General features: G+C 39.3%; 1 protein-coding gene across 1 annotated transcript in view; it reads left to right on the forward strand.

The window, feature by feature from the left end:
- Positions 1–5,399: 5,399 nt before the first annotated feature.
- LOC149069457 (uncharacterized) overlaps positions 5,400–21,553 on the forward strand; it is a 53,213-nt gene continuing 37,059 nt past the window's right edge. Inside the window, exon 1 of the mRNA XM_089249341.1 lies at positions 5,400–8,414. Within this exon, the coding sequence (XP_089105467.1) occupies positions 6,201–8,414 (2,214 nt within the window). The 5' untranslated portion in view covers positions 5,400–6,200. The remainder of the gene's footprint in view (positions 8,415–21,553) is intronic.

The following is a 21,553-nucleotide window of genomic DNA, read 5'->3' on the forward strand; positions in this document are numbered from 1 at the left end:
AATATTACATGAATATTTTGCTTAAAATTTGACATAAAAATGACTTTTTTTCATAGAAAGTAACCCAAGTGGACTAAAATTTGTTATCGTTTTCACGGACACTTTTTATCAAAAAGGCCATTGAAGTTCCTGCTCTGGAACCATTTTATAGAAAAGTGCTAAGAAAGGTAGTCAGATACCTTAAGTTCCTCTCTCTTTTATGTTTCATTTTGGATTTGTTCCCTTGAATTTTTTAATTTTCAAATGAGTAAAATAGTTTCGAGATTGCATTATTATTTATTTTATTTTTAATTGAAGAATCAGTGATGGAGCTCAATGTGAGACGTCCAAGAGCGAGTGATATCCAGGAATGTCCTGTTGAAATTGTGATAGCGATTCTGAACCTCTTACCAGTTACTGAAACCACCAACTACTTGTAAATGTTTTACTCATTTGAGTCTCATTGATAAGTGGTTAAATTTTTTTGTACAGTTCTTGATTTTTATTGTATCTGGCTCATGGGGGCCACCTGCACAGTGAAGATGGTCAGTGTGCTGTGTGTATATATGGTTGTATTTGTAAAAAAAAGTGTAAAAATCGGATTCTCTTTTTACTCTTCCCAATCACGACTTTTCACTTTTTTTTCCACGTGCTTGATTAGTTGGGGAAAAATCCTGCAGGAAAATTTCTGAAGGGTCTGTCTCTTCTCAGAAACCCATGTTTTTTTTGTGCTGTGCATCTATGGGTATGCTATACAGAATCCAGCCTTACTTGTATTTTTTATCCTTTGATATATATATATATAGAGAAAGAGAGAGATTCGTGTAAATTGTTCAAAGTGGGCTTTGTTACATTGCATCGTATGTGAGATGTGCTGATGAAGCAGTATGTGATCTGTATTTATCCACCTACCGTTGTTTATATTATACTATGTACTACTCCTACTTTTCCATAGCAAATGCGTCTGTCTAAGTTATATTTGTAGTGAGATCTTTTTTTTTTGTTCAAGGGAAGTTTCTATGAAATGCATGATCTTGTTCAAGTATGCGTGTGTACTTACTTGTGTACAAAATATATCATTTGAATAAATTTTTAGCATTTTATTGTTGTGGCAGTTTATTTATTGTGCACGTCTACGAAAATGGGGGTAACAAAGCAAGGCCAAGTTTCGAAAGTGTTTGCTATTAATTATTTATTATTATTACTACTTTACAACTGAAGGGCAACACCCAAACTTTTGACATCAAACAAGAAGAAAGCCATTTGTATTTCTTAGGAAAAAAGTAAAATTCATGTTTTACGTTCTGAAAAACAAATTTTGGCATTTTTAGTTAGATTGACTTATGAGTTTCTAAAGTTCTTTACATTTTTTAAGATGCTAATAATTTATACAATGCAGATATTTCACTTTATATAACGATCAGTTATAAATTACCCTCTGATAAACATGTGCTTCAGAGTATAGAAATTTAAACTTTCAGAATGTTGGGACTAATGGGGCAAATACAAATAAAATGGCCAATCCAAAATACTGTAGGGATGACTGAAAAAAAATGTTCATAAAAATCATACATGTCAAACAGAATAAAGTCTAATAGGATATTCACAAATGTAGAATGACAACAAAGGCAAAAACGGGAAATTCCTAATGCATTTCAACACATTATGGGTGTCGTCTTCAGAGGATAAATATAACTAATATCACGCTGACCGGGGATCTCACTTGGGTTGGTTTCAAAATCTCAACTCCCAGTTGCTTCAGCAGAAAAAATACGTCTGCTCAACTCAAATGTCGTGGTCACAATGGGATATTAACTGTTCATTTTGAAAAGGTGATTCTGGTTTTCTTGTATGATTTGAAAAATTTTTCCAAAAAAAATCAAACAAGTTATAAAATTCATATCCAACACTGCATTCAATTGGTTTCTTTGTAAAATAATTCTATGAATGAAACTCAAACACTTTTGACGATGTGATGGAAAATCGCAATTTTAAATGCTGCTTTAATAAACAAAATCGCAGTCCTTATTTGAAAGAAAGTTTACCTTTAAAAAAATAAGTTACGTTCTGTATAGTTTTTTACACATAAAACTATGTTTTGATGAACAATAATTCGGTTTTCCCCTTCAATCCATTAGTATTGACTTATTTGTGTTTAATATTTAGAATTTTCAACATTTTATGTCATGTAATTAGTTTTCAATACTTTTCTTTGCACTAGTCAAATATGTTATGTTTTCACACCATTTTTTTTTATTCATCTGTTCTTGTCCCTATAAACTTGTAAGCTAATGGAACGGGAAAGTTTATGCCTCATCACTGCTATAAAAAGAGTTTTTCGCTCTGAATATTTTTTTGAGAAAATTCATTTCTGTTTCTGAATAAAACGAAAAAACATTTTTTTTCAATTTGACTGAGAAAAATTAATTAACGGTACTTTCATGCATAAAAGTCTCGATTTTTACTTCACGGTATTTAGAAAATTGGTCTCAAAATTTATACATACATTTTCTCGGTGGGGAGGGTGGGAAGAGAACAGGATTGATTTAGAATCAAGAGTGAACCACAGAAATCCCTTCCCATAAAAAAAATAACATTTCTCTCTTCAATGCAATTTATAACTCGTTTGCAACTTCATGTATTAAAGATGTTTCTTTGCAGAACTACCTATCTGAAGGAGAAACAAGCTTGTAAGGGAGGGGGGGGGGGATAAAACCGTAAAAGGAGTATTTTTTAGCAAAGGAAAATACATCCCATGGCACCAGTTGTTGATTCTATTTCCATAGAGTATATAGATTATGTGATGGGCTTTTGAATTTGATGGGAATAATCTTTTTCTAATAATAAAAAACTATATATATCAGGTAAAGCCTAGAAAAATGTGTCTTAAAATTCAGTCCAATGAAATCATATCCTGCGTTATATCAAACATGTCAAAGGAAAAAGTATGATATATTGAAAGCGTGAATGTGCAACCGATGACTTTATCTAAGGCCTAATGTTTTGTTGAATTTAAATAAAAGTTTTAAAATGGTTTTAATAAAAGTGCTAAAAATATCTGTGAGTGCGAGTTATAATGAGGTGCCTTGTAATGAGGGGGCTATTGCAGTTTAGTAAATAGATACAGTAAATATAAAATTCGAGGTATAACAGCGGTTCAACTTTGTTAAGCAAGATTTCGTCTGTTTATAGATAACTGTAAAATAGAGAAAAACTGTGTATATTTTACTCGTAGTTGGCCATTTTAACAAATTAAAAATCCACTCTGATCAATTAAATTGCTGCGCTGATGTATTGTTTCAATTAAAAAGATAACAACAGCACCGATTTACATCCTTATTTGCTAAAGAAAAAAATCTGAATACGTTATTGTGAACCATAAAGGGTTAGTCACCCATCCTCACCGTACCTACTGTTTCTAAACTGTTCTAAAAAGAAAAAAGTGTTATTTAGCTATTTACAATGATTCTGATTGAAATTTCAGAATAAAATCTTATCTTTATAGAAACTCACTTTGCTATGGGAGATCCGTGATCAACCTTATTTTTTACTTTCTTACACTGATACATTTATTATAATCCTTGAAGACCCTGGTGCCCCAAATGTGTAGCTTGCTTTTTTTATTTTATTTTGACGTCAGGGAGTTAAGATCTGACTTACAGGATTGCGTAAATTTTGAGTTAGAAATATGTTGAATATGATCTTTAGGGGCTTTCATCAGGGGGCAGCACTTCAGGTCCAATTTTCAGGAGTTTTTCAAGATGGATTCTAGGGGAAAGAGTGCCTCCGGGAAAAATGTTGTTTATTACATAAAATTTAGCAATAAAATTCTGGAAAAAAATTGTATGTGAAGACGAATATATATACCCTGCATCATCTCCGCTGAAAACGTTTGAACGAAATGAATTATTATTTCTTTACAGCAAAAGAATTTAAAATTTGAAAATATAAATATTTCATGACGTTTATATTTTTAATGCATTTTTCGAGTATCAAAAATGCAAAAAAATTTAGGAAATTTGCAAAATGAATGCTCGGGTCTGAAAGGGATAAAGGGAGGCCCGTGCAAATCCTGGCAGGGATGGTGGGCAGAATCTGATGAACTCCAAACTCAAACATTTCTTTTTCCCCACGGATAAAAAACTTATTTTGAGCAGTTATTGTTTTCCGATTCTCAAAGAGAAACACGGGCGTAGTTAGAAATTTTTCGATAGTGGATTGTTGGAATTTCGGAGGGTGGGGGATCAAAGTGATAGACCAAACCATAATAAAAACCTCACTATGTTATCCATATCTATCATTCATTTTCTCAATTTCGTAGGGGTTGAACCCCCAGCCGTATTCTCTCGCTACGGCTTTGGTCTCTAAAAACGTTGGATAAACGTATCTTTGGCTTTTTAAATGATTCACGAAATTCTCCGTTGTCGTTGATGCAAAGTTCCGATCACGAAACCCTTACCTTCTCCACAGAACCGCCCTTAGGGGTGTGCGGCAGGTGCGGCGGTCGCACCGGGCTCTGTGGTCATTGTAATGGAAATTAAAAAAAAAAACATATTAACTAACTTTTTTAAAACAAAGGGTGATTTAACACTTTAACTATGTAAATATAAGAGGATGATGAATAGCTGTGGTCCTGGCCAGTGGCACCTCAACGAGTGGCCAAAGAGAACTAGAGCTCCTGAATCAAACAAAGAGCCCAAAATTATTGGAGGCTTTCATAAATTCTGAAGATAATTAATTAATTTCAGTTTTTCATCGATTTTTTCTCTAAATTTTCATTAGTTCTCCGTTTGTATTCATATTGTATTCAGTTCTAATTATATCTAATTTTCATGTCTTTAAAATATTTCTTTAATTTAAAATTTTCTTCACTTATGAAATTTAGTCGATTCGAAATTGTCATTAATTTTTGTGCCAAATAATTCAATTGCGTGTTTATACAGTATAAGCTCTTTATAACGACCAGTACGACAGGTTTCAAATATTTACCCCCATTTCCGCCTCGCTATTTTGTATCCGATATAACGACCAGTAAATATCATTCGATCCATTACAACGACTTATTTCGGCTCGTTCCCCCTTTGATGTTTTTTTCAAAGAAATTGACAGAATTGCATCATTGTTATTTTTTTAACTATAAATTTACTGAGTAGCCCCTCCTCGGTCAAAGATCCAGGGAGGCCGGAGGGTTCTAGATGTGAGTGATAATTATATATTTTTTTTCTGATAAAATTTTATTCTATAGCAAACGTCTTCCACGGAATTTTTTTTCAAAGAAAAAACAGAAAAAAATTGAATTTTTTTTTATTGACCTTGAAATTTACGAATCTATTGTTAAAATTTTCAAATAATTAGTTTCCAATGTTGCTTAATAGATGGCGCTGCACGTTCAACTTATCGATCTTCTCTGAACTTACGTCACAAACAACATGTCAGCGCGGTACTATTCATCGGGTTCGACGCTCCTAGAATCCTTCCGTTTTTCTTAATTTGATAATAGACAGATAATTCAAACGAGTTTAAATGACCGTCCATATTACGGTCAGTGGTACACGCGGCCGTTGTTTCATCGACGCGGAATGGCTCTATTTTGTGCGACAGCTGTAACATCTTTTTTATGTTTTTGTGTGTGTGTGCGCCTATGAGCTAACTCACTTCCCTTCTGATTGATCAGCGTAATTTTGTGATTTCGGAGAGGAGAACGTTTTTTCTGAAACCGTATCGGCCATGTCGTATCGGATAAATGCGGAACATTAGCATCGAACGGTAGGAATTTTGAAATGTTTAATTCTCTTTGATTTCCTGTTGCCCGTGTACGTGTGTGTGTGTAGGACGGACACACCACTTCGAAGCCGGATGGGCAGTGGCACCAGTTCGTTTACCCACACGGCCAATTTGAGAAGATCGCCGGGCTTCGTGCACGCGGAAGTTCTGACATTTGCATTTATTTCGTCGATTCCATGATTTTTTTTTTATCGCGTCCACTAAACTTGAGACGGATTCTCGAAGCAATGAAAGCCGCTATATTTATACAGGAAACGTGAAATAACTAGATTTTTTTTTTGTCTCCCTCTATAGCGTTTAATGAGTGGTGAAACTTTTCTAATATGACCTTGGGCATGTGACACTTTATCCGTATCCTGCTAAGGGAAATAAGATAATCTTGTCGAGAAAGGCGGCAGGAAGGAAGGATATAGGAAGAAAGGGGGAGAGAGAGGAAAATGTTTACAAGTAAAGTTGCTTCCCAGAACAGCGCTGCCGCAGATAGTGCTTCGCAAGAGATACCGGAGTGGAAAAAGATTCTAATCATGAAAAAACGAACGGGATCCGAAGAAATTAAACACTGCCTTCATCGCAATCGTGGCCCGACCTCTCCAGACAGTGTTGATGGGCGCCGCGTGCGGACTGCTAATAACACGTGCGACGATAATAATGCGCCCCAGGGCCCTTCGAACAAGTTTCAGATGTCACGTTCTCCAAAGTGTCTGGACTTATGCGAGTGTAAGTTTTCGCAAGACGTCGTCGATACGCTCCCGGCTGACAAGGTCGTGAAGACCATAGGCAACATCAAGATCGAACTGAGAAGCGTGCAACAACAGAATAAGACGCCGGCCGACTGCGGGGATGAGGAAGCTATTGATGTAGTTGCTGCTGATCACCTGACGTCGCCCTTGTCCGAACCCGCCTGTGTCATCGAGGGGCACTACTCGGACGAGGAAGAGGACTTACCGTATGGTCCTGGAATCGTCGATAAGTTGCGAGCCAGGTTCCTGAACCTGGAAGCGAAAAGCAGACGCAAACCGGTGGTGAGGAAATTTTCTAGTTTGGAGAACTTGACTGCGGGAGGAGGAGGAAGCTCGTTTCGGGCCAATGGCGGTTTCCAACCTCGAATCGGGGAGAGACGGTTCGGAATGAGGACGGCCAGAAACCTCGGCCAGCAACGCGTCGGCTCCAACTTCAAGAAAGCGCAAAGTATGGAGACGTTGCTGGTGGGCTCGGCCGAGAACAACAACATCGGCGCGAATACGGGCCGCCGGTTGCTCAGTGCGCGCATCTTCAACAGCCGAACGTCGTCGAACGCGAGAGAAAAGTCTCCGTCACCGGTTTCTAAATTTTCGGATATTTTTCGGTTCTCGAACAAATCCGATTACGTCAGGCAGACATCGGCTCCGAACATAAACGAAGACGAGCTACCCAGACCCGATACGGTGAAGCATTTCAAGAGAATATTCGAATCGCAACCGCAGGTCGATGATAGTAATAATAAAACGTGTCACTCGGTCGTCAATCATGCCAACAACGAGAACAAGACAGGCGGCGGTCAAACGATTCGTCCGGCATCAGTTCCAAGTAGTTCACTCGCTTCGAGATCGTCAAACGGTGCCATCACCAGCTCTGGAAACATCGAGGTCTCTTCCCCTCAGAAGGCGTCCCCGAACAAAACCAACTCGGACATCACGAGCCCCACGAAATGCATTTTCGGAAGTGCCAAAGAAGCCGATCCACCCGTGGTGACAGTTACTAGAGCAGTGTCTTCCGTGGTGTACGATTCGCCCTCAACCCAATCGGATGCGACAAAAGTGCCGAAATCGCCGGACGCGAATGGCGTTGTTATCTCTCCGGAGATAAACAGCGAGAGTGATTATTTGTTTATCTCTGGGAAGTCGGAAGCGTCTGTGAAAAAACCCGACGGAGGAGAAAAAGACGTCGACCTGAATGTGCGTGCCAAAGCAACGACGGATGCTTCCATTTGCGGGGATACTTTCTCGGAATTCCAGTCCTCATTGAAGGTCACTTCGCATCCCTCACCTCAGTACGAGTCATCGAGTGACGAAGAAGACAGCCACGAAGATCATCTTGAGGCGCTCGGCCAAGCGGAACAGCGCCAGGGAGAAGAACAACAAGAAGAAGAAACAGTCAAGGTGGTATCAGTAACCGATAGAGACTTCCAACCCGAGGAGGTAAGTGATCCGCCGACTCCGAACGGTGAAGTCGTCATGGTGGTAGCCGCGACCACGAGCGAGCAGCGCTTGAGGATGGGGGCCGACGTTGCCAGGGCCGAGATCGGGGGTTCGGCCAGGAAACCCTCGAACTGGCAAAAACCGCCCCCGGCCACTACTTCCGTCGTCTTCGACTTCAGGGGCAAAGACGTCAAACCGAACATATCTCTGAATCCGGCACCGTTTGGCTGCAGGCCGGCCAAAGTCAAAAAACGAGCCGGCTCCCCTCCACGAAACGGAGCTGGTGACGGCGCCGGACCCAAAGTTAACGGGACTAATAATCATTACGAGAATGAAGATTGCGACGATGACGACGAAGAAGATTGGGACGAGATGGATATCGGAGCTGACCTGCCTACAATATCTGGAATCGTATTCGCCGGAGAAAATATCAAAGTCGGGAAAGGAGCTCTCCTTGAGAGGAGAAACAAAAACGTGAGTCTTTTTTTTTTTTTACCTCGTAAATATTTATCATTTATCAATATTCAGATCCGGGGAGGGAGGCTAACTCTACCTTTCTAGGATCAATTTTTAATTTTTAGGACAAACTAGAAATCTTGGGCAGCGGGAGCCGCTTATAAGTGTAAATAATAATCACGTAATTCATTCATAGCCGTGTTGAGACCAGCGGTGAATATTAATTTGAAAATTTTCTCATCAGGAGATTTGGCCTGATTGGGAGAAGGAATCTCCAAACTTTGAAAGATTTTTATCAATTTTGAATATTCATTGTTTTTAATTCAATATTCCATTTTGTATTGTTCTTGAAAATTTTTATTTGGTGTTTTATAGCAGAAAAAGCATTTTTTTACAGCAATTGAGAAGGGTGAAGGCCGTAAGAGTCTGGATCTTGGATTTTTGAAGAATTATCTGAGTATATGATGAGACACTAAAATCTGGGCTTGACGGATCGAAAAATTAATATTTAGGCGCCAGCCAAATTTCTTAAGAGCCAAGCATGGTTTTTGTTTAAAAAAAATTGGTCCTTAAAAATGTTTATCGACTTCGGGTACTAAATAGCTTTTTTTCCATGTTCCCCTTTAAGTGGCGTGGTATAAATCACTACCCCCCCCCCCCCTCCAAAATGCCATATCTTGTAATGACGTAGGCTTCCGATTTTCAGCTGGTACAAAATAAGGGCTATATGAAAAATTTGTCCATTGACAAATCAACTTTACAAAATATCTGTGTGGTGCCACGAAGACCTGGCACTTGTCAAACCCTGCTATAATAACACACTTTGCAGTTTTCACTCACATGGATCTAACAATCGGGCGCAATAACGTTACAACTTCTCGATTAATTCAATATTTTTAAAATTATTATTCCGAATATCTTCGTTGGGAAAAATATACAAAAAAAACTTCCCTCACTCCCCCCCCAATTCTAGAGCCGAGTGGCCCGGATTCTTTGCAACCCCTTATCGATAGTTAATTTGGGGTGTAAAAAAATATCATCCCCGAACTGGAGGCCGTCCTCACCGATTCTGAAAGGGTGGGGATGTGATGCAAAATACGTGTATTTGATAAGGCAATTTTTTTAAAATGTCCACTGCGATGCGCGAATGATTGATTCACCTGCGATATTCCGTTTGAATTACTCATTCAAGGCAACGTAATTATCAATTGTTAGATCCAAGTATTTTTGTTATATTGAGATGACTCGGAACTGATAGCTCGTTAATGTAATTCCTAATGTGTATTTTTATTTAGTTTGCGTCAAGATTTTTCAGGTGGTTTCACAAATTCCTGTTCTTGCTCATCGATTACCGCACTCGGGCTGTTCGTCATAAAAAAAAAAGACGTTTTTTCTTCTTTGTCGGGGGTTTCTAGATTTCCTTTTCTCTGTTTTTATGATTTGTGAATCAAACATCGCACACCTGCGCTTAATCAGCTGCAATTGCACGCGATTCTGCCCCCCCCCCTTCCCAATTTTTTTATGCTGCTACGACGGCCTCGTGTCATCAACACAATCCGGCTGTGTGTGTAACTTTCTTATTCATTCGTACTCAATTTATTTTTTGTATTATCAGTAGTAGGTTGGATTACAACACAACCAAATTTTCGGCGAAGAAATTTCTAAGAAACGTTAGTTTGTCAAACGTCAATGCAACTTGTGCATGTTGTTCAATTGGGACGTTGATGAAGTGCTTGCGAGCACGAAATCGGACGTGGGCAAGGGCGTAGCCAGGGGGGGGGGGACTTGGGGGTCTGGTCCCCCCCCGAAATGTGAGAAAATGACCGAAAAAAGGGAAAAAGATGACCAAATCTATTGTTCTGTAACTTTGGTCCCCCCCCGAAATGAAAGTGGTCCCCCCCCGAACGAAATTTCTGGCTACGCCCCTGGACGTGGGCATGAAGCATTATTAATAAGGGTGCTTCAGGGAGCAGCACCCTGGTGTTCACGAGCAACAGGTTGAAGATGCCTGGAGTGTGGTGAATAGAAAAAAATAAAAAAAAATTCTTTTACAACCTAAAGACATTCGTTCAATTAACGGTTGTCTAAAAAAGCACAAGAATAATTGGGAAAAAATTAGTGGAGGAAGAAAAAGCATTAAATTAAAAATAATTTTAAGAAATACAAATACAACGCCACAACAGGCAAATTGCCCAACGAGGTGGCTGACTTAAGAACATCATGGATCCCCGAGCCATTTTTCGGAGGCTCTACCTACTACTGCTACACCTCCCCGCGGAACCCCCAACGAATCGGTACATGCGGGAATGTGCGTGTAGTGAAACCTGACGTGAAGTTTTTTTTGTTTCTCTGTAATGCTTGTTATGTTAGTGCTGCCATCTGCCACCAGTTTTTCTAACTATGAGTGAAGTGTTATGATTGAATGATTTATCGTTGTAGGACTGTTGCTCTCTGTGGCGAGACTTTTTAACGGGGAGATCGGCTCGCATTTGCGCCTTGAAGTTGGGAACCACAGAAAACCAACTTCAGCCGACCACCACTGTGGGGTTCGAACCCGGATCGTCGCATCGCGAGTTCGTCACTATGATTTTCTCTAGCGTTAAAGGCGAAGCCGACTGATCAGATATATATGTGCGTATATGAATTGACATCATCATTATGCCCCCCCAGACGTTCAAGTCCTATCTCCGCCTATGTTTTCAGCCTCTTTCATAAAACAGTCGCCGCGTTAAAACGACCCCCCATCGTTCCGTCGAAAACGGACGTTATATTGGGTGGTGTTATATCGAGAGGTAAACATAGAGAATATTTCTTCTACGGAAACATTTGGGACTATCCTGGAATGAAACGAGCGTCGACTGCAGGGTTGGCAGGTTTTTGACGGTTTAAACTGTCACGTCAAAAACCCTCCGTCGAAAACTTTAAATATTGCTTTTCAATTTAAAAATTCCCGTTTGAAAATACATTGATCGCATGCAATGTACAAGTGACTACGTTATACAAATAATAAATACTTAATGATTGTAAAATAATATTCTGCTATCTGCAGAATTATTTTGGACAAGATATGTGCTATATATGCTACGGGCCACGACCGAAACTTGATTCCCTGAGGATTTTAGAGATGGTACAAATTCACTTACAGTGCTATGGGTTACGACCCTCAAAGCAGAATATGCCGAAAACGATCAGCGCCGCTGAAAAATAATCTGGAAGAATATTAAGAAAAGTGTAAAAACATTATTATGGAAAATTTTTTACCACAGAAGTGGTAAAAATTGCTCACCAGTTAGCAAAACATTCCGCTTTGGGGATCACGATCCAAATTTGATTCGCAGGGGCGGGCTTCCGAGATGTGTCCTACGAATTCCCTTATAGTCTGTTATAAATGAACTTACTGCGTCACTGGTTTCAGTAATTTTGAAGAACAAATAGTACCTATAGGTCGGAAAGCTGATTTTGTTGATTTTGGGTCGTGGCTGAAAAAAGTCAAATATAGAGCCCCTGCTCTATATTTGAGAAATAAGAGAGCCACAGCCATATATTCTCATGCTCAATAAGTATCGTTCTATCATTTTATCTATATTTTTGAAGGTGCACCGACATACCCTATATACTCGTGTATAAGCCAACCCCGCCCCAATTTAGAAACGAATTTTAAACAAAAATTCTGCTTATACACGACTATACACGGTAATTAAATTTTTATTTTTTGCTCCATCAGTTCACGAGTATGTTTGGTTCGCCTCACAAATACGTGTTGGGAGTTCTTGTTTGTTCAGTAATTTTATCATTTTCTGTAGCTATAGTTTGTAACCTAAACAGCAAACATAGACGGTAAACAAAATCTTCGCAGGGTTGAGAAGGAAAAAAAAAAACGAATCTTCCCCCCTGCCGCGCTTTGTTCTAGAAGCTTTATCGACTGCGACTAAATGTTTTATTTGCCTGTGGGTCGCTTATTGATTGTGGGATTTCGTTTGAATGGAGAGACGTGGAGTTGCAAATGTAAATGCGTGACGAATTTTGCGAAGTTCACATCGATTTGGTGGTGGTCGGGAAAACCATGACATCACGTCAACACAACCCAGCGACAACAATTATGAAATTCTGCGATTTTCATTTTTGCTGAAGTTGCATAAAAGGCTCATAATCTTGCAACTCATTTCTAGTTGTCAGAGTCATTGGAGCTCTTCGGTATATAAATGATTCATCGTCGCTTTGCTCGGATCAGTTGCCATCTTTCCCGAGGGAAAAATCATTATTTCTTTAAACTATTCTTAATTTAATGATTATTTCGTAAATGTTTTTTCCTCCACTATTTGTTTTTTTTTCTTCAATTCTTGTGCTCTTAGACACCCATTAATTGAACGAATGTCTTTAGGTTGTAGAAGACTTCTTTTTTTTTCTATTTACATTACTCCAGGCATCCTCAACTTTTTGCTTGTGAACACCAGGGTTCTCCCTGAAGCACCCTTAGTGCTTTATGCCCGTGTCGGATTTCATGCTCGCAAGCCCTTCATTAACATCCTAATTGCATAAATTGCATTCAAGGATTAAAATCATGATTTCATGTATTCGTATGTCAAACTTGCCGTAAGGGTGCTCTTCTTTTGATGATGCAGTGCTCGTAATTAGAAAAAAAATTGCAAGACCCCTGCCTTAATCTGTAGATCAAGGGGTTTTTTTTCCCCCAGCTGTGACCAAAAATCAACAAAAAGATCAGCTTCACGACCCATGGGACTATTTGTTTTTCGAAATTAGTGAAACCAATGACTCATTTGTAACAGGACAATAAATGGATTTGTCCGACTTATATAGGAATCTCCTGCGAATCGAGTTTGGGCCGTAACCCATAGGTCACGGTCCGAACGGTTCAAGAATCCCTGGCTGTGATTGTTTTTGTACGACAAATCTCGGAAGCCCCCCCCCCCCCCCCCGAATCAAATTTGTTCAATAATCAACACACACAGGTGGTTCCCAGGACCACTAATCTAGGGTATTTTTTTGGATTCGTTAATTTCGCCCCTGACATTTCACTTGCCCGGACCGTATGAGTGACCGAGTGACTGCATGTTTGAGTGATTAACCATTAAATGATGAAATGAGTGACTTTTGAGCGATCAAGTGCTTGACCGTATTAGTGATCAAGTTAGTGACCACGCGCGGTCTCCCATACAGTAATGCACCCATTCATCTGGTCATTCACTCACTTGTCCACTCATACGGTCACTCAAAACTTCAATTTGTCACTCGTCCCCTCCCTTGGGCACTCATAGGGTAGGCGAAATTTCCGTAAACCATTTTTTTTTAACTTGAACGATGTGAATATTAATATTAGTTGCATACAGTTGAATAATTTTATTTTTATTGAAATTAAGTTTTCGCCATCTGTCCCATCTTTGCGGACCAGAGGTGAGTACGGTTCTGAAGTTGAAGACGTATTCACGTCCAAGAACAAAAGATGTTCGGTGACACTTCAGCAATCATTTCTATAGCGTGTTTCGAACGACAAAGCGTGGAAAAAAATAGTGGGTTCGTTGATAGCTTCTCTTGTTTTGTAGGTTAAATGAACCATTTCTCTCCCGCAAGGGAGATAGAGCTTCCATTATCATTTTTGCTCATCGCATCGAGCGATCTCCTCGAAAGCATTGTGTATTCTCCGGACGTTGAGTCTTCATGGAAGTCAATGGCTTGGGGATCCCCATTCGCACAGTAACCCTCCATAATTTAATCAGCTTTCTCAGGGGTATGGTTAGTGGAGAGACTCGTATCTTGTCCTCCACGTTCGCACGCTTGGAATAAACAAATAAGGTGGAGAATTTCTGGACGTCGTTGACTTTAGTGTGAGTAGTCAGTCAGCTGATTTTGAGATGGCGAGCTTACAGATGGCTTATCTCGTTTTGGTTTCCCCCTATTATTTTAGCTTCATTTCTTCCCCCCCCCCCTTTTTTTTAATGCTCACTGATTATATAGATGATGAGCGATTTCCCGTGTGCGTTCGGTTGGTTTCGCCCATTCAGTTCAGTCGCTGCTGCTCTGGTACAGAGGAAAAAATGCAGGACATGCGCAGTAATATTGCTATGTAGGAGTGTGGTGTTCTCTCCCTCGGTATGCGTGCAATGGAAGCGATCTCTCATCCTGTGTGTAATAACGGCGGCTCGTCGACTCCAGTCCATATACGTATATTAACAATTGATGTCGATCGCCCATTTCGCTCCTCCCTGCTTTGTGTAGGTTGTTGTGTTAGCTCTACTGTAACAGAAGGGAGGGGTGGCATTCACTTTGGTCGATGCAGTTGTTCCCATTTCGAAGTTTCATCGAGGTATCGGGTCACCTCGGTGGGAAGATTTTTGTGTGGAGATTAATGTAATTTTTTATGTAATCGTCTTTTTTCCCCCTTACACGGCGAAATTTACTTCTTTACCAATAAATTATATGGACGCCAGGATGATACCACCGGACGTATCCCGTTGCCAAGATCTTTCCAACCAGGCTAGTATTGCAGAGCCAAGCTCCTCTTTTAATAGACTAAAAAACAAACAATTCTTACATATATAATTTTATACGAAGGTTTTTAACAGCTGGCTGCTGCGAAGATGAATTCAGGAAGGAAAGAAAATTCAACTGCCCTCTCTTTCGGGGAATCGAACCCCCGTTCCCTCACTTGCCAGCTCTGAGGAAAGATTGACATTCATTACCACTGTTGTCTAGGGTGCTCACCCGGCAAGTTAGAGGACGTAAGTTCGATTCCCCACAAGGGCAGTTGAATTTTCTTTCTTTCCGGAATTCATCTTCGCATCGGCCAGCTGTTAAAAACCTTCCTATGGATAGCGGAGAATGACATCATTTTTAGGTATATAATTTTGACAAAATATGCAATTGCCTGGACAATTGAGTATTGCCACAATTGACGTATTGTGTCGTGACAACAGACAAAATAGGTTGGGAAGAATTGTTGAAGAAAAAGCTCTAGGGCAGTGGTTCTCAAACTTGTGCCACCAGCCTTGCCTTCATCCGCATTCCCCCCAGAATAAGTAACGTAAAAGAGCTGAACAGACACGCATCAATAGTAACAGCTTGTTGCAACACTCCTAGAAGTCACGACGCACTTTGAGAACCACTGTTATAGGGGATTCGTTTAGGAGAAAAGAATGCTCTATTTAAATTGCAGTCTCGGATCACCAGTTGGAAACCGCTCCATGAGCAGCAATTAAAGGGCTTCAGCCTCGTCGCCCTCTCGTGATAGAATTTGGTTCGTATTTTTCATACCGGTTTCTTGAAAGCCTTGGTTTGCCTGCATCTTGGGTACTTGGGACACAATTTTGCAGTCCTTGACCATTCTCGTAGATCCTTTGTCCTAGACATGTGACACCAAGTGGCCCCACGCAGTTTTCGTTTACCAGCTGCCTTAATCAAGGCCGTAGGATTTTTGCCGTCCGAAGCAAACGTGATTTTGCCAACTCCGACAACTTTAAAATTCGATAATTTTATAACGGTGTTCTTTATTCCACCGAAAACTGCTGCCCCCTAAATTTTGCCGCTCGGGGCAGTTGTCACCCCCCCCCCCCCCCCCTAAGTTCCGACAGTCACCCATCATTTGTATATTGTCTTACTTACCCATCGTTTGCCTGTGGCCTTACTTAGACATCAATTTAATGTTCATATGCAAATTGCGACTACTATAATTTACCAGTGGCTTCCTTGCCTTGAGACCCGTTTAAACGAGATGTGCGATTAAGTAATTAACTACATTTTAAGCCGTGTTCTGAAATCTGTCCCAACGTAAGTAATTGAGTAGTAGATGATCTTTCATTGGAAAATAAGAGGCCACACCCTCTGGTTCATGCGCATAGTGCCTACTTAATCGGAAAAAAAATGGATTAGATCCTATTCCACTTATCCGCTAAATCACACCAACTTGACCCGTGTAAACAGGCCTTTACGCTTACATAGATTTTGAAGTACTGGACTACGTAACTTTTCACTCCCATACAGGTTTTAAAATTGGTAGTGAAGGGTTTAACATTTAGTTATCTATTTAATCACTTAACTCTCGTGGGAACGGGCCTTTACTGAGGCAACATTTACCTGCATCTCTAGTGATCCTTTACCAGCGGCTCTCTTCCATGCCCCCTACTTTTGACGACGCTCTCATGATAGTTATGCGAATGGCCGGAGTAAAGTCTGATTCTTGGCAAACATTATGTTGGCATAAACCTAACGTAATGTCTTCGACTCGGTACGACGCCCACTTTGCAAACCACCACTGTCCTCCCTTGAATGATGCCCATAACCGACTCTGACTACTACTAAACCACACACGCACCTCCTCCGCATTCCTCAGCGGAACATCAAACGAATTGGTACATGTTGGAATGTGCATGTACGTTTTTTGAACCTAAACGAGAAGTTTGTTTCTCTGTAATGATTGTTATAGTGTTGGCATCCATTTTTCGAACTATGTGTGAATTGTAATGATTGGAGATTTGTAGCGTTGTAGGCCTGTTGGTCCCTGTGGCGAAACGTTTTGATGGAAGATCGGTTCGTATGCTCGCCTCGAAGGTTGGAGCCATCCGAACCTGACTGCATAACGAAAAAATCTTGAAAAAGCAATGACAAAAAACACCGTCTCGTGATCATGTCGTTTATGCCATTACAATACAATCCCCACCCCAATTTATTCAAATTAGGGCAGTATCATTTCTTGTAGGTTACTCCAACCTGCGTATTTTAAATCTGTTGGGTTCGTGATATGTAATAAGGTTAGCGCGGCCAAAAAATACCTTACATAAAAAACACGAAATTGTAAAAAGGAAGATAAAAAAAAAAGCTCGTGACCGGAAAGACGCGTTGCAGAAGAACTTTTTTTCATTATTCATTTTTTTTTTTCCATGGCGTCTGCTGCTTTAGGACGTCACATTCGGTCCCGTGCCTTGCACTGGGTCAAAACTGTCCCCGTGAGCGATTTACCTTTTTTTTTATCACTATTACATTTCCATTCTATTATTTGTTTGCCTTTTGTGTGCTGCCCCTTTGGAATTTAGAGCTTCAGAATCCGAGCGCTTTATGGATTCCCCTTTTACCAATTTTTTTTATTTCTCCCTCCGCACGACCTATTGCATTTGGAGATTTATGATTCCTCCATTATTGTGATTCCAGGTTGCTATTTTTTTTTCTCGATTTTTGCTATTGAAAACGCGTCTTTGGGTCGAATTTCGGCTCATCTCGGAAATTGTTACCACACGACCTGAAATATGTATTTATTTTCGTTTTTTCAAACTTTATCTAAACAGTGAAATATGCTTCTTCCAAGCTTGGGTTTTCCCAGAAAACAAAGAACTCGTTTATTTCCTCAAAATCTGGAACTATGGTGAAATTTCTCAGAAGAGCCGCCTTCCAATCCAGGCCAATTTTTCATCCGGAACTTTTTAGTTGATTTGTTTTGGTTTTCCAACTTCAAAGCGTGAATGCGAGTTGATCCCCCATTCAAAAACGTCTCTCCACAGAGAGCAATCGGGCTTAAAAATTCACGCATGACACAACAAGCAAAACTTAATCTGCTGAGTTGTCTGCTTCCGAATTCGGAAGCCAGGCGGCAGCACTACATTACATAACACGCATTCCTAAGAAACTTCACGTTAGGTTCACAACACTTACACGCATATTCTAACATGCACCCATTCGTTATAAATTCCATAGAGGAACATGGACGAGGTACATGTATAGTTTAGTGGTATAGTCCGATATTTCCAGTTTTACTTCTATTAAAGTGCCATCTCTTTGAAGGGATGGTTTATCTGAAAAAAACAAAAAAAAAACAAACGAATCTTGGTCCTTTAAAGGCCGGGATTACACTATAAAATTTTTGTAAAAGTTCTTTGATAAAACTCGAAAAATTCAACCAATAAGATCACCGGTTGCATTTGCTCGAATGTAACCGATGCGTTTATTGGTTGTATTTTTCGAGTTTGATAAAAGACCTTTTACAAATCTTTGGAAAAATTTGTAAAAATTTTATATTGCGATCCCGGCCTTACAGAGGTTTGTTTCACTGTAATTATATTTTGTGCGTCATCGAATACAGTCGAACTCGTTCATAACGTCATAGAAGATTCCACGGAATTTTGTCGGTATAACCGATGTTGATATGAATGTTGTACTATTTACTGTCATATTTATTTCCGTATGATTTACAAATTATTCAAATTACCTTCATTTATGATTTTAGTGAAAATAGTTTAAAAAAAAGAAAAAAACATGGAATGTGTATAAAAAAAAAAAAGATTTTCGCGGGAAGACTAAAGTTACGGATGAAACACATTCGAGCGTGTCAATGAACTAGTCGAAGAGTCAAACATGAAATATATCGTCGGGCATCAATAGAACAGCATTAGCTCTATGTTATGAGCTTGTTCTAAGAATTTCTTACTGAAACTCTACAAAAGCAGAAGAGTCAGAAACACATCGTTTTGTCCGTCGATGAAGCATTTTCATCGACGTTGTAAGCAAGGTTCATTAACATTATTCTCTACGGGAACCTGACGCTATATCTAATGAGCCGGTACAACCACGATTGTTGTAATCGAGTTTGACTGCAATTCTTTCATTCTTGCATTGATTTCGAGTTGAACCCATGAAGGTTTTTCTATAACTTCAGTAGCCTTGATGATGGTTCTAGTTCGGTTGAGTTGTTGGTGTTCTGGTTTCCAACTTATGCCTTCAGTGGGACCAGGGTTCAGCGAGAGCGTTTTTGGAACTCCCTATTATGGAAAGCTTTAAAATTTTTCGTTTCTGTTGGTATAAAAGCTCTATATACACAGGGTGCGTAGCAAAAACAGGGCATATTTTACTGATGAACCGTTAATCCTAGAGGTAAACTTCCAATTAGAAAAGTTTCCAAATAACGTGTAGTAATCAGATATGTCATTCATGTTTCAAGGGGTTGATAGTTATTAAAATAAAAAAAGTAACTTTTTACACATTTTCCGTTGCCCCAAAACCCAATTAGAAAGTTATTGCCCTGTCTCTCCTGATGCCAACAAAAAAAAGTTCCACGTGCAATATTCACCGAGATATTTGAATTCGAAAAACGGAGGAAAATAGCTGTAAATGCAGAAAAACAGATTTACACGCATTTAACGCGGCTTTTTTATAAATTTCCTCCTTTTTCGAATTCGAATATATCAACAAATATTGCAGTTGGAAAGGTGGCGTGTTTTTTTTTTTGTTTTTTTTTTTTTGGCATCAGGAGAGACAGGAAACAACTTTCTAATTGGGTTTTTGGGCACACGGGGACGATATAGAAAGTTATTGTTATTTCAATAACGATACAACCCCTCGCAACATGAATGACATATTTAATATCTAAAAACTATAAGTTATTTAGATACTTTTTAAATTGGAACTATGCCTCTAGGATCAACGGTTCCCCAGTATAAAATGCCATACCCCTGTTTGCTATGCACCCTGTATAAAACTAGCTGTAATACCCACTCCTCAGGTTTTTCCCCTATACTGCTTGGAAAGTATAGTTTCATCGGAAAAATTACAAATCATTGTAAAGGAGTTTGTCTGATCGTTTTCATATGGGTAAGATTTCATATCTATTCAAAATTTAGCAAAAATCTGTTGAAATTGTAGATTTGTATAGAGAACAAAAAGACACAGAGACGATCAATTTTATATATGGGTCATTCTCACGCAATTGGCATAAACTGTGTCCCCCAGCGGATTACATTAAATATATTTGACGCAGAACTTGTTTTCGTCACTTTCTATTTATGTTCCAGTTTCTGAAAAAAGTCGCCGCTCAGTTTTTAATTTTTTCATCAATAGATTTTTAAAATTTGCTCTAACAAATTTTGATTTGTTAAAGAAATGTCCTTCTCCTTGGCTGTCCCCTGCCCTTTTTTTTTTTTTTACCACGTGTTTCAGTTCAGAGACATCTATTATTTCTGAAGCACATGTTTTCAAAATGCTTAGTTTTTGTTTTAACAATAACTAGTTAAAAAATGTCCACACTTCGTTAGTTAATGAACACATGAATACAGAGACAAAAAGAACTCAAAAACAGGCCAGAGATTTTTATCAGTGTTGAAAAACATGAAAAAATGTTTCTCCTGGCATAAGGTAATCAGAAGGAAGGTTTGATCAAAAGTTAGATGGGGGGGGGGGGGTAAAAAAACCAAATTTCTTGGTTGCAACATCAAGCTGCAGTGATGTTTCATGTAAAGCTTTTGCTTTGAGAGTGCATCTTGCGTTCTGTAGCAAGAGAGAGAGAGAAGTTAGAAATCGTTTGGCTCCATAAAATTGACGAAAAAAGCAGCAAAAAACACAAATAAGAAAATAAAAATGCCACTGTCAAAAAAAAAACCCCCTGTTCAGAGTATCATAGTGCCTGTTGAAGTTTAAAATGAGCTACCAAAATAGATGGAAAAGGTTGCGATTGTCAAGCATTAATATCAAATTAAGTGCTGAAGCAGACAAAATGCCTCGTCGGATTTGCCTAACTCTTAACGTGGTTAAATTTAAACTGATTTTTTCAACAAACTTCATTGCTGACTATATTTCATTTATTAGCCGCCAAAGAAGTGTCCAAGAATTTTTTTGGTTTTCTTTTTAAAACTTTTTTTTTTGTCCAATTTAGTGAGAATGGCCAGTACATAGACAGATTTTCTATCTGTGTGTATGTTGTCTACACAAATCTACAATTTCAAACCGATCGTCGCCAAATTTTGTATACATAACAAACGGAACTCGACTAGAACGGCAGGCTACTTTAAAAAAAGTTTGTCAGAGATAGGCAAATGCACGAAACGAAACGGGTGAAAAACTATCAGGCAACAATGGTTCTTGGGGCCTCAACAATGACTTTTGGAATGTTCACTTTGGTTGACCGTGGTTCCTAAACAATTCGTTTCGAACTTGCATATGCTTTCACAATGGTTTGCCACTTTACTGCTGCCAGCATATAGGGGAAAAGCGCCAGATATTATCGCTAGTTATTCATGTATGTATTTGAGAAATGTTTGGATTCCTCGGAATAGTCTCGTAACCATCGAGGATTCCATGTGAACTGGAACGTTGGAAACCCCTGCTTTGGATAAGTCCGTTGCATAATAAGATTCACGTTGGCAAAAAAAAGTGGTCTGCCAATT

The sequence above is a fragment of the Pholcus phalangioides genome, unplaced genomic scaffold (genome assembly GCF_987345545.1).
Source record: "Pholcus phalangioides strain wild (caught in Gottingen) unplaced genomic scaffold, Ppha-v1.0 ptg000022l_1, whole genome shotgun sequence".
In the NCBI taxonomy this organism is placed as follows: Eukaryota; Metazoa; Arthropoda; class Arachnida; order Araneae; family Pholcidae; genus Pholcus; species Pholcus phalangioides.